Source organism: Lathamus discolor, chromosome W (assembly GCF_037157495.1).
Source record: "Lathamus discolor isolate bLatDis1 chromosome W, bLatDis1.hap1, whole genome shotgun sequence".
NCBI classification, from domain to species: domain Eukaryota; kingdom Metazoa; phylum Chordata; class Aves; order Psittaciformes; family Psittacidae; genus Lathamus; species Lathamus discolor.
The window spans coordinates 33,066,955-33,081,305 of record NC_088908.1 but is presented as its reverse complement, the minus strand read 5'-3'; the positions used below and the strand labels follow the sequence as shown (position 1 = coordinate 33,081,305).

The following is a 14,351-nucleotide window of genomic DNA, read 5'->3' as shown; positions in this document are numbered from 1 at the left end:
ACGTGTCTGCACACGTCTGCAGCAATCTGGGGAAAATGGGTAGCAATTCCTCACACCAATACTCAAGGTAAAGGAAGAGTCTTAGCTCTTTCCCACTTATCCCTCAGGCAATGGATGGTGGAGCGCCAGTCCAGCACCACACACCCTTCTCCCAGGCAATGGATATTGGAGTCTTGTCTCAACTTCTCAGACAAATTTTTGAGACAATGGACAGTGGAGTCTGGTTTCAGATCAGTATCTCACAACTACTTGTGCTCCGGAACCCTGAATCAGTCACCCCAAGGCCCCAAAGTCCTTTTTGAGTCCCCTCACGCTTGTTGATGAGACTTCCTCATTACCCACCTGAAAGACCAGTAAAGGATAGTAATCATTAGGCCATACCAGATGAGAGAATTTTCTGGTGGTGTCTTTTACCCTGGCCCCAGGGAGGCAGCAGTCTGCCCTGTGTTTCAGGTCTGGTTAACATATCGGGCCCTCTGTTCCTCTCAGTGTGGAGTCACCAATCAAAACCACTCTTCTTTGTGGAAGCAATAGATCTACTTTCAACAATGGGTAGCCTAAGAACTTCTTTATTCAGAAGTATCTGATGAGGCAGGAAGTTTTTATTTCTCTAGGCCATTTCCATGGCATGAAATATGAATATCATGGAAATGTGACTATTATAAATTTGTGAACATGTTACTACATAAGACCCACAAGTGGGGATAGGCCAGAGGAAGGATCATACTCGACTTTAAATTATGTGAAGAAACAGTGAATATTCAGCATGTGTGCATATTATAATTTTGGGTTTGTTTTTCTATATTTGGACAAAACAATTTTGGTTTGTTTCATAAGAATATCCAAGATATTTTATATATGGTTACATTGGTATGCCAAATGTCATAAATAATACCTAATATTTGATAGCACTTTCCTTCAGTATAGTACTTTATGAACATGGGGTGGCATTGTGTCTTGAGAGTCAGACTCTTTGCATCATTCAGATGCAAAATGAGACAAGGGGGGTACAAAATTACAAAATGGAATATATAAACCTTTAGAATTAGTTTTGAGTAATGTTAAGTTTGATGGCTTTGTAACAGTAGCAGTGGAAAATTACTGAGGTGCAGGATACATGGAGAAAAAATAGAGTACAGCTAGAGAACATACTGAGAATTCTCACACGAGATAAATTGTTATAGTTGACATAGTTTTAAGAAAAACAGTCTAGAAAAACAGGACATAGGGATAAGGAGTATCTGGGAACGGCAGGTGTCCAGGATGGGCTACAGCTAAACTAACTGATAAGTAGGAGGATAGGAGTCTCTGGTGCTAACGAACCAATTAAACTGGTATAAACATCTACTGCGCATGCTTCAAAGACTGCCAGAAGTGATGAAGATTGTTGGAAGAAGTAAACGACCCTCAGAGACCACCACCACAATTCTGTACGCATGCGGGGAGCTTTCTGGAAAATGATGTAATCAATACGTAGCCTCATGAATATGTATGTATGCCCAGTGACTATAAAAGGACAGCATGTGTGGCAACTGAGGAGACACACGTTAGGAGGAGCTATCCCCCGTGTCTCCCAGTGCCGCAATAAAGAATACCTGCTTGTCAGCTTGAAAACTTTGTTGGCAAGTTTGTTCCTGGAGTTTTCTCCGAATCAAAAAACACCTGGAACCATTAGAAATGGCCAAATCATGTATATATATAATAGCAGATTCATATATGCCAGTATAAACTGGCATGAATCAACACTGCTATTGAAAGAAGTAGTCATGTCTCCCATAATTTATTCCTACCCAGGCTGTACAATCAAAGCAACAAAACCCAAGCATTGAACTGATTAGTTTTAATCAGCTACCTAAACCTGTTCAGTGTGTGGTTGTTCAATGCTTGTGTAAGCATATGGAAAGAGGTGCCATAGAGACAGAGGAGGATGAGGCTGTGACAGGTACACCTGCCCTGACAAAAGCCCTGAAAAAGACCTGACAAAAGCCCATGAAAGCTTCCCACCACAAAAGCCTGGGAGAGCACCCTGTGTGCACAATTCTTGCCCAGCCCACATGGTGGCAGTTGGCAGGTGCAGGGACAAGGAAGATGGGAGTCCTGAGCCAATGGGGTCTACATGACCATATTGGACCACAGATCAGATTCAACATGGGTATGAAGGGAGCCCCACCAGAGAGCCATTTTGAGTCAGTCCTCCTTGGAACAGCAGGCCTGCAGTTGGGGACTCTCCCCTTGGGTTGGGACACTGCCCAAGGTAACTCCTCAAGGTTGAGAGCCCTCCGTTTTTAGGTGAGCGATTGCGCATTTTGGATCACTGGCCATAAAGCTAAAGAACCAACAGTGTAGCAATGAATCCATGTGACATCATAAATCTGTAGTTAATGTTCGTGGAGCTTTAATTGAGTTTGAAAAATAAATTTTGTTTAACCTCAATTTATTGGTTCTGTGACAGAGGCTCACTCCTTAATTACTGCATTAGTTTATGCAGACTTAAAGGTGAACATGAAACTATGACAGAAGATTATATCACCTACAGAGAGAGATCCACCAATAGCGGGCACTACACATCCATTCCTCATAGATAAGGTAAGGAAGCGTGGGCTTGACGATCAAGTAGTGAGGTGGATCGAGAACTGGTTGAAAGGAAGAAGGCAGAGAGTTGTGGTCAATGGGGCAGAATCTAGCTGGAGGTCTGTGACTAGTGGAGTACCTCAGGGGTCGGTGCTGGGACCAGTGCTGCTTAATATTTCCATCAACGACCTGGATGAGGGAACTGAGTGTACCCTCAGCAAGTTTGCTGATGACACAAAACTGGGAGGAGTGGCTGACACACCAGAAGGCTGTTTTGCCATTCAGCGAGACCTGGACAGGCTGGAGAGTTGGGCGGGGAGAAACTTGATGAAATTCAACAAGGGCAAGTGTAGAGTCCTGCATCTGGGGAAGAACAACCCCATGTACCTGTACAGGTTGGGGGTTGACCTGCTGGAAAGTAGTGAAGGGGAAAGGGACCTGGGGGTCCTGGTGGATAGGAGGATGACCATGAGCCAGCAATGTGCTCTTGTGGCCAAGAAGGCAAATGGCATCTTAGGGTGCATTAGAAAGGGTGTGGTTAGTAGGTTGTCCTGGGTTGAGCAGCAGCAGTCATTTTTCTCCTTCTTAGGAGCTAGTACAGTGCTGTGTTTTGATCTTTTGGCCTTGGAACAGTGGTGATAACGCCGATGTTTTCAGTTGCTGCTCGAATGTTTGGTCTGGCCAAGGACTTTCTGAGCCTCATGCTCTGCCAGGGAGGAGGGGAGGCCGGGAGGAAGCGGAGACAGGACACCTGACCCAAACTAGCCAAAGAGGTATTCCATACCACAGCACGTCATGCCCAGGGTGTAACTTGGAGTGACCTGGAAGGGCTAGAGGGACTGCAGGGTTTGAGGAGGTATCGGTCGGTGCTTGGCTGGGGGGAGTGGGGTGAGTTATTGGTCGGCTGGTGTTGAGGTGTTGTATTCTTTCCTCTTGTTATTTCCTTTATCATTATTATTATTGGTGGTAGCAGTAGTGATCTATGTTATACCTTAGTTACTAAACTGTTCTTATCTCAACCCGTGGGAGTTGCATTCTTTTTGATTCTCCTCTCCGTCCCTCCAGGAGCAGAGGGAGGGCAAGAAGGGGGGGAGTGAGTAAAAGAGGTTTGTGGTTGGGTTCAAACCACGACATAGGTCAAGAGAGGTTCTCCTCCCCCTCTACTCAGCCTTGGCGAGGCCGCATATGGAATATTGCGTCCAGTTCTGGGCCCCTCTGTTCAAGAAGGACAGGGAATTGCTTGAAGGAGTCCAGCGCAGAGCCACTAAGATGATTAAGGGAGTGGAACATCTCTCTTATGAGAAGAGGCTGAGGGAGCTGGGTCTCTTTAGCTTGGAGAAGAGGAGACTGAGGGGTGACCTCATCAATGTTTACAAATATGTAAAGGGTGAGTGTCAGGATGATGGAGCTAGGCTTTTTTCAGTGATATCCAGTGATAGGACAAGGGGCAATGGGTGTAAACTGGAGCATAGGAGGTTCCACGTTAACATCAGGAAGAACATCTTTACTGTAAGAGTGGCAGAGCACTGGAACAGGTTGCCCAGGGGGGTTGTAGAGTCTCCTACATTGGAGATATTCAAGGCCCGCCTGGACAAGTTCCTGTGTGATGTACTGTAGGTTACCCTGCTCTTGTGGGGGGGTTGGACTAGATGATCTTTTGAGGTCCCTTCCAACCCTTGGGATTCTGTGTGATTCTATATTGTATGAGTCGTGCATGGGGAAGCAGTTGTAAGTGAGCATTTCCTCCATCCGGAAAAATGGCTAAGCTGCAAGTTTGTTGTCTTTTCAGAAGAGAAGTGTACTCTCACAGAAGTGGAACATCAAGGCCAAGAAGGGCTGCTCTACTGAAAGAACTATGTTATTCAAACACAAATTATTGGACTTCATGTAGCAGTAACTGAATACATTTCTTATTTATTAGAATATAATAGAATAGAATAAAATAAAATAGAATAGAATAGAAAAGAATATAATAGTTAGGGTAGGAAAGGACCTCAAGATCATCTAGTTCCAACCCCCCTGCCATGGGCAGGGACACCTCACACTAAACCATCCCACACAAGGCTTCATCCAACCTGGCTTTGAACACTGCCAGGGATGGAGCACTCACAACCTCCCTGGACAACCCATTCCAGTGTCTCACCACCCTAACAGGAAAGAATTTCCTCCTTATATCCAATCTAAACTTCCTCTGTTTAAGTATTAATCCCTTACCCCTTGTCCTGTCACTACAGTCCCTGACAAAGAGTCCCTCCCCAGCAACCCTATAGGCCCCCTTCAGGTACTGGAAGGCTGCAGTGAAGTCTCCACGCAGCCTTCTCTTCTCCAGGCTGAATAGCCCCAACTTCCTCAGCCTGTCTTCATACAGGAGGTGCTCCAGTCCCCTGATCCTCCTCGTAGCCCTCCTCTGGACTTGTTCCTGCAGTTCCATGTCCTTTTTATGTTGAGGACACCAGAACTGCACACAATACTCCAGGTGAGGTCTCACAAGAGCAGAGTAGAGGGGCAGGATCACCTCCTTCGACCTGCTGGTCACACTCCTTTTGATGCAGCCCAGGACACAGTTGGCTTTCTGGGCTGAAAGCGCACACTGCCGGCTCATGTTCATTTTCTCATCGACCAGCACCCCCAAGTCCTTCTCCGCAGGGCCACTCTGAATCTCTTCTTTGCCCAGTCTGTAGCTGTGCCTGGGATTGCTCCGACCCAGGTGTAGGACCTTGCACTTGTCATGGTTGAACTTCATAAGGTTGGCATCAGCCCACCTCACAAGCGTCTCAAGGTACATCTGGATGGCATCCCTTCCCTCCAGCATATCAACCAGACCACACAGCTTGGTGTCATCGGCAAACCTGCTGAGGGTGCACTCAATCCCACTGTCCATGTCAGCGACGAAGATGTTAAACAAGACCGGTCCCAACACCGATCCCTGAGGGACACCACTCGTTACTGGTCTCCAGCCGGACATCAAGCCATTGACCACAACTCCTTGTGTGCGGCCATCCAGCCAGTTCTTTATCCACCGAGTGGTCCATCTATCAAGTTGATGTCTCTTCAATTTAGAGACAAGGATGTTGTGTGGGACAGTGTCAAACGCTTTGCGCAAGTCCAGGTAGATAACATCAACTGCTTTACCCTTATCCATCAGTTCTGTAGCCCCATCATAGAAGGCCACTGTAAGAAACTATGAATTAGGATATTGTTTATTAAGATTTATGTTAAGCCCAATGTAAAGGTTAGGCAATAAAAAGTATGAAATTGCTTACTCAAACAGTCACCGGACACAGCTTACATAGACTAACAGTCGCCAACCGCAATCGCTTATCGCTTATGCAAACATAGCAGATGTTGCCTAAAGATAGCTGTAAGATGTTCCATGTGAGAAACTATAGACTAGTGTATTGTTTATTAAGATATATGTTAAGCCAAATGTAAAGGAACTGACAGAGATAAAACACAGCTGGCTAAGATAAGATAGCCGCAAGATGTCCCAGGAACTGGCAGAGATAAGACTAACAACTCCCTGCAAAGACATATGGATGAAGGATCAAAGGAGGAAGACTTCTCACCAGGAGGCAGGAAACTACCCCCTAACAACAACTGAAGCATGCGCAGAGTACTTCCACTATTTCATGAACAAAGAAGTAAAGATGTATAAAAAGGGGCTGTTTGAAATACTTAACACGGCAGTTGGCGGAGCGCAGACTCCCCTGTCGTCCAGCGCTGTCTTTGCTCATATTCTACTTGCTATAATTAATAAAATTTTAATTGGATTATGATCCGTGGTGGTCTCAATTTATAACAGCCACCAAATTGGTCAGGCAGAATTTCCCCTTAGTGAAGCCATGCTGGCTGTCACCAAGCACCTTGTTGTTTTTCATGTGCCTTAGCATGCCATCCAGGAGAATGTGCTCCAAGATTTTACCAGGCACAGAGGTGAGACAGACTGGTCTGTAATTCCCCAGGTCTTCCATTTTCCCCTTCTTGAAAATGGGGGTTATATTTCCCTTTTTCCAGTAGTCGGGACCTTCACCTGACCGCCATGATTTTTCAAATACGATGGCCAGTGGCTTAGCAACTTCATTCGCCAGCTCCTTCAGGACCTGCGGATGGATTCCATCAGGTCCCACGGACTTGTGCATGTTCAGATTTTTAAGATGGTCTCGAACCAGATCCTCTCCTACAGTGGGCCCAAGGTCTTCACTCTCACAGTCCCTGCGTCTACCTTCTAAGAACTGGGTGGTGCAGTCAGAGCCTTTGCCAGTGAAGACCGAGGCAAAGAAGTCATTTAGAACCTCAGCCTTCTCCAAATCCTGTGTAGCCACTACTCCCGATAGCTTCCTCAGGGGGCCTATTTTGTCCCTAGTCTGTTTTTTGTTTGCTATGTACCTGTAGAATCCCTTCCTGTTATCCTTAACATCCCTGGCTAGGTTTAATTCTAACTGGGCCTTAGCCTTCTTAACCTGGTCCCTAGCTTCCCAGACAACATCCCTGTACTCTACCCAGGCTGCCTGTCCTTGCTTCCATTTTTTATAAGCCTCTTTTTTCCTTTGAATTTTCCTCAGCAGCTCCTTATCCATCCAAGGAGGTCTCCTGGCCCTTCTGCCACGCTTCCTTCTAGTTGGGATGCAGCACTCCTGAGCTTGTAGCAGGTGATCCTTGAATATCATCCAACAGTCTTGGGCCCCCCTGCCCTCCAGGGCTATATCCCATGGAATGCTATTAAGCAGGCTCCTGAAGAGGCCAAAGTCTGCTCTCTTGAAGTCCAGGGCAGTGAGCTTGCTACATGCTCTTCTCACTGTCCTGGGGATCTCAAATTCGACCATCTCGTGATCACTGCATCCAAGGCTGCCCTGGAGTACCACATTCTCAACAAGACCTTCCCTGTTGGTGAGCACAAGGTCAAGCATGGCACCTCTCCTTGTCGGCTCCTCTATTACTTGCACAAGGAAGTTGTCTTCCACACAATCGAGGAACCTCCTGGATCACTTGTGCCGTGCAGTGACATCGTTACAACAGATGTCAGGGTGGTTGAAATCCCCCATGAGAACAAGGGCCTGCGAGCGTGAGGCTTTTCCTATCTGTCTGTAGAGTGCTTCATCCACAGGTTCTCCTTGATCAGGTGGCCTGTAACAGATCCCCACAGTAATGTCTCCCGTGGCTGTTTTCCCTTTAACCCTGACCCACAAACTCTCTGTAAACTGCTCACCTGTCCCCAGACAGAGTTCCATACTCTCCAGCCTATCCCTAACATAAAGGGCAACTCCCCCTCCCCGCCTGCCAGGCCTGTCTTTTCTAAAGGGCCTGTAACCTTCCATTCCAACACTCCAGTCATAGGAGCCATCCCACCATGTTTCTGTGATGCCTATTATATCATACCTCTGTAGATGACACAAAACTTCAGTCCTATGTTCAAGACACCCAAACCCCTGACTATGACACCACCATTTTAACCATTTATTAACCTGGCCAATCCTCCTAGCTTTTTCTTGGTCCTCCCCTGTTTCCTGGAGAATTGACGAAAAGACTGTCTGAGCACCGGAGCCCCTAACCACCTCTCCCAGGGCTCTGTAGTCTTTCTTTATGGTCCCCAGTCTACTGCTACCTATATCCCTAGCACCCACATGGATCACCAGGAGCAGGTAATAATCCGTGGAACTTACTAAAGCAGGCAGCCTCTCTGTAACATAGAATCACAGAATCCCAAGGGTTGGAAGGGACCTAAAAAGATCATCTAGTCCAACCCCCCTGCAAGAGCAGGGTAACCTACAGTACATCACACAGGAACTTGTCCAGGCGGGCCTTGAATATCTCCAGTGTAGGAGACTCCACAACCCCCCTGGGCAACCTGTTCCAGTGCTCTGTCACTCTTACAGTAAAGAAGTTCTTCCTGATGTTAACGTGGAACTTCCTATGTTCCAGTTTACACCCATTGCCCCTTGTCCTATCACTGGATATCACTGAAAAAAGCCTAGCTCCATCATCCTGACACCTACCCTTCACATATTTGTAAACATTGATGAGGTCACCCCTCAGTCTCCTCTTTTGCAAGCTAAAGAGACCCAGCTCCCTCAGCCTCTCCTCATAAGGGAGATGTTCCACTCCCTTAATCATCTTTGTGGCTCTGCGCTGGACTCCTTCAAGCAATTCCCTGTCCTTCTTGAACAGAGGGGCCCAGAACTGGACGCAATATTCCAGATGCGGCCTCACCAAGGCTGAGTAGAGGGGGAGGAGAACCTCTCTTGACCTACTAACCACTCCCTTTCTAATGCACCCTAAGATGCCATTTGCCTTCTTGGCCACAAGAGCACATTGCTGGCTCATGGTCATCCTCCTATCCACCAGGACCCCCAGGTCCCTTTCCCCTTCACTACTTTCCAGCAGGTCAACCCCCAACCTGTACTGGTACATGGGGTTGTTCTTCCCCAGATGCAAGACTCTACACTTGCCCTTGTTAAATTTCATCAAGTTTCTCCCCGCCCAACTCTCCAGCCTGTCCAGGTCTCGCTGAATGGCAGCACAGTCCTCTGGTGTGTCAGCCACTCCTCCCAGTTTTGTGTCATCAGCAAACTTGCTGAGGGTGCACTCAGTTCCCTCATCCAGGTCATTGATGAAAATATTAAACAGCACCGGTCCCAGCACCGACCCCTGAGGAACTCCACTAGTCACAGACCTCCAGCTAGATTCTGCGCCATTGACCACAACTCTCTGCCTTCTTCCTTTCAACCAGTTCTCGATCCACCTCACTACTTGATCGTCAAGCCCACACTTCTTTAGCTTATCTATGAGGATGCTGTGGGAGACAGTATCAAATGCCTTACTGAAATCAAGAAAAACTACATCTACCGCTCTACCATCATCCCTCCACCTAGTCACTTCCTCATAGAAGGCTATAAGGTTGGTCATACATGACTTCCCCCTCATAAAACCATGTTGGCTGTTCTTAATGACCCCCTCATCCTTGATATGCCTACATCCCTGATCCGTGCCCCTGGTAGGCAGCACACCTCCCTCGAGATGGGGTCAGGCCGACAGACGAGTGCTTCTGTCCCTATCAGAGTTCCCTATTACTACAACCCATCGCTTTTTCTTGATAGCACCAGTAGAGATCTTTACCCGTGCATAATCCGGCTGTTTATGGTGCAAGTGCGTTTCCTCGTTAGCCTCTTGCAGGACAGCAAAGCGGTTCTGCGTGGGGACAACAGATTTAGGAGGAAGCCCCTTGCCTACAGTTGTCCTTTTCTTCCTTCTTTTGTTATTTTTCTTTGTCACTAATTCCCATTTTCCCAGGTTGGTGGCCTCCTTCTTTCCTTCATGAGCTGGAGGGGAAGCTTGAGGCCCCTTCACAGTATGGGGCTGGAGCAAGCAGCTCTGCTTCCTCCCAGCTACCCTGTCATCTTGAAGCCCGCTAATAGCGTTCCGCAGCTCAGCCACCTGCTGCAGGAGAACCTCCATCAGGAAGCACCGAGTGCAGCCCTGCGCATCGTGCACCTTTCCTTCACAAGGGCAGTGCAGGCGCCCTCTACACTCCGAGCTCTGCACTGCATCCTCCCCTCTCATCTGCTCTGTCTGGGTGCCTACGCTGGCCACCGCCAGGGCAGCCAGAGCGGAGCTCCCAGAGCGGGCCCTGGCCATATGACGGGTGCTCGCCATCCCGCTCGCCATCCCGCTCGCCTGCCCACGCAAACTACCTCGCCACACTTCTGGTCGCTTGCGCTCCCTGGGGCGGGTTTTTAACCACTTAGGGTTGGTGCTGCGGCTCCTGGCTCCGCCCCCTGTGAGTCAGCGGCTCGCGTCAGCTAAGCTGCCGGCTTCTGGGCAGGTCCTGTTGAGGACTTGAAGCTCCCTGGGTAGCTCTGGCTGCTCTGAGTTGCGGCTCCTGGATGTTGATCTTTCCCCCGCTCCACTGTTAAAGGCGTCCTCTCTCGAGCTACTCACCTCAGCAATTTTTGTCTGTGTTATGTCAGAGTGTCCTGGGTTCAGCAGTAGCAGTCATTTTTCTCCTTCTTAGTAGCTAGTACAGTGCTATGTTTTCATTTTTTGACCTGGCAAGAGAGCTGATAACTCCGATGTTTTTAGTTGCTGCTCAAATGTTTGGTCTGGCCAAGGACTTTCTGTGCCTCATGATCTGCTAGGGAGGAGGGGAAGCCGGGAGGAAGTAGAGACAGGACACCTGACCCAAGCTAGCCAAAGAGGTATTCCTTACCACAGCACATCATGCCCACGATGTAACTGTGAGTTACCTGGAAGGGCTGGGGGGACTGCAGGGTTGGACGAGGTATTGGTCGGTGCTTGGCTGGGGGGATTGGGGCGAGTTATTGGTCGGCTGGTGTTGTATTCTCTTCCCTTGTTATTTCTTTTATTATTATTATTATTGGTGGTAGCAGTAGTGATTTGTGTTATACCTTAGTTACTAAACTGTTCTTATCTCAACCTGTGGGAGTTGCATTCTTTTCGATTCTCCTCTCCATCCCTCCAGGAGCAGGGGGAGGGCAAGAAGGGGGGGAGTGAGTGGATGAGCTGTGTGGATTGGTTTAAACCACGACACAGAGGTCAGATAATCCTCCTTTATGGCTTTAAAGCATATAAAACCAGATAAAATCAATCCAGGGGACACTCCTGTGACTGTAGATGCCTAGCAAGATATCTGCTCTGACTTTTTGATTTGGGATCATTTTACAGAATCACAGAATTGTTAGGGTTGGAAAGGACTTCTGGGGATCATCTAGTCCAACCCCCCTGCCAAGGCAGGGCCACCTAGAGCAGGTTGGTTACACAGGAATGCGCCCAGGTGGGTTTTGAATGTCTCCACAGAGGGAGACTCCACAACCCTCCTGGGCAGCCTATTCCAGTGTTCTGCCACACTCAATGTATAGAATCTCTTCCTCATGTTGAGGTGAAGCTTCTTGTGTTTTACTTCATGGCCATTGCTCCTTGTCCTGTTGCTGGGCACCACTGTAGAGTCTGGAACCATCCTCCTGGCACCTGCCTTTGAGATATTTATATGCGTTAATGAGATCCCCTCTCAGTCTTCTCTAGAATAAACAGGCCCAGCTCCTTCAATCTCTCCTCATAAGAGAGATATTCCAGATCTCTGATCATCTTTGTGGCTTTCCGGACATTCTCCAGTAGCTCCTCGTCTTTCTTGTCCTGAGGAGTCCAGAACTGGACCCAGTACTCCACATGTGGCCTCACAATGGCTGAGTAGAGAGGGAGGATCACCTCGCTTGACCTGCTGGCCACACTCCTCCTGATGCACCCCAGGACACTATTGGCCCTCCTGGCCACAAGGGCACCTGTTCCAGAGTTCGAGGATTCCAGGTTGAGAGAAATGCAACACAATAAAGAATCACAACTAGCTTATTACTAGAGGGAAAATATAGAGATAACAAAAGATACAGTAAAGGATATTTCTAAAGTGTGGTTATCTTATTAACCCCAAAGACCAGGTGATGATGATCAGGAAACCAGCTCCAAGAGGCATCATTGCACTGGGAGGTGGAAGGCTCAACTGGAATGGGCATCCTTGCAGGGGCAACATTAACCTGGGTGGTATGAGGATCTGCCACACCTCATTGCATGAGGCTTGGGCTTTTATACTAGCAAAAATGCATACTCATTCTGACATAGGGGGCCAGCCTAGGTCAGAAGAAGGGGCCAGCTATATCTAGAAAGGTCTCCGAGGGTCGGGACTTCTAAAGTAGGACTTTCTAGGGAGGAGCCAAAGCTGGACTTTCTGGGGAGGAGCCAAAGCAGCACTTGCTGTGGAGGAGCCACCACGGACCACTTCCTCACATGTTAGGCTCGCCTAACACAGGCACACTTACAGCTCATAGTCAACTTTTCATCCTCCAATACTCCCAAGTCCTTCTCAGATGAACTGCTCTCTAGTAGGTTGACTCCCAGCCTGTACTGGTACTTGGGGTTCTTCTTCCCCAGCTGCAGTACCCTACACTTAATATTTTAATTCATGAGCTCTTATTTTTCTTTCATTACTGGATTTTCTGCCCTTGAAGCTTCCAGCATTTATGGGCTTATAGGGAAGAATAGTGAGTGAGTATGTGAGCAGCATCTTTCTTTGCTCTCCCTGCCAACCTAGGCCACCACCAGTCTCCTTAGTTTTAAAGGGGTTTTATCTTTCTATGGCCATGAGGAAACTCAGAACATCTCCTGGGCAGAATACAGTCTGCGACTCACAGGTCAGAGGCCATTGCTCTAATACGTAGCTTCTCTAGAAGAAGGGTCGCATATAGGTATCAGGTCCATCTTTCCTTTCTTGCATTAGCAAGAAAGGAGGATTTTTCATCTCTGTCATGGTTCAAAGAAGTCTGAAGGGTCAGGTCTGAGACAGTGACAGTGTCCCAGCAAAAAGGCTGAGGAGCATTGACATAGTGCTTTTCAGGTTATTTCTGCTTCCATCCAGAAAAAAAAAAGCTTAATCATAAAGTGTTCATTTTTTTGTTTTTTTTTAATGTGGACCAAATGTGACATTTTGTCATATACTTGTGCCTCATAGCAGTAGCATGCCAATAATAATGCTTTAGTGAATTTTTGTTTGCAGCTCCCAAGAGACATGAAGAAGTGTTATTCTTGGCTTCTTTGAAATCAAGGAATAAGTGTCTTGCCTCATTATACACATTAAGTCAATCACAGAGTTGCAGAGCTGGGAACCAAACATATGTGAACTCGACTCCCTGGCTGTAATGAAAGCACCAACTGTTGGCAAATTAAAATCTTAATAATACCAGTATTGTGAAAAACATATAGGTCTAAATATAGATGAAGCAAGATCTATCTGGAAGTTTATACAATACTTTTTTTTTAAATTTAAAATATTTCCACAAAAAATGCATGACCCATTTCATAAGTATGAAAAGAAATGTGGTCAGTCAAAGAATACCAACTCATGGAAATAAATGGAAAGGGAATCTTGGTTCTCAATTTCACAGATCTTTTGTCACAGTTCAAGAGGCCTGTGAGTTAGATGGTTTTCTCACTAAGAAGTCAGACACTGGCAAAGTTTTTATCTTTATCACTTTAATGGAGCATGTCCATTATTCGATTAATGAATTTCAGAAAGGGGGGCAAGTTTGGAAGAATTAACTGCCAGCTAAAGAAATAAAACTTTCATGACCTCCTGCCTATCTTGCTTGGGGGGAAGGGGGGGATCAATGCAGCTTTTTATGCTTGTGCTTGTTTCCAAGTGCCTTCATTAGACATGGTGTGACAAAAGCTGCCAAGTGTTTAGCACAGTAAATGGAACCACATTTTAAACACAATAAAAAACTAATGAAACCAACCTCATTTAAAGCCACTCACCTTTAGCACAACACATTAGAGGTTTTGTAATAGAAAAGCAAAAGGAAACAGTAAAATACATTTCTTTATATATATATTAAAAAGAAACAACCCTCTATATAGATGTATAAACACAGGACCTTTAGTAGAAATTAAAAGATCAGAAGATTGAAAGTCATTGCTTAAAAGGCCAACAGTCTTGGGCCCCCCTGCCCTCTAGGGCTATATCCCATGGAACTTTTCTAAGCAGGCTCCTGAAGATGTCAAAGTCTGGTCTCTTGAAGTCCAGGGCAGTGAGCTTGCTGCATGCTCTTCTCTCTGTCCTGAGGGTCTTGAACTGGACCATCTCATGATCACTGCATCCAAGGCAGCCCTGGAGCGTTAAATTTCCAACAAGCCCTTCCCTGTTGGTGAGCACGAGGTCAAGCATGGCACCTCTCCTTGTTGGCTCCTCTATTACTTGCAGAAGGAAGTTGTTTTCCACA

General features: G+C 46.9%; 1 protein-coding gene across 1 annotated transcript in view; it reads right to left on the bottom strand.

The window, feature by feature from the left end:
* Positions 1-295: 295 nt before the first annotated feature.
* LOC136004410 (SET-binding protein-like) overlaps positions 296-14,351 on the bottom strand; it is a 347,514-nt gene continuing 333,458 nt past the window's right edge. Inside the window, exon 8 of the mRNA XM_065660882.1 lies at positions 296-342. Within this exon, the coding sequence (XP_065516954.1) occupies positions 335-342 (8 nt within the window). The 3' untranslated portion in view covers positions 296-334. The remainder of the gene's footprint in view (positions 343-14,351) is intronic.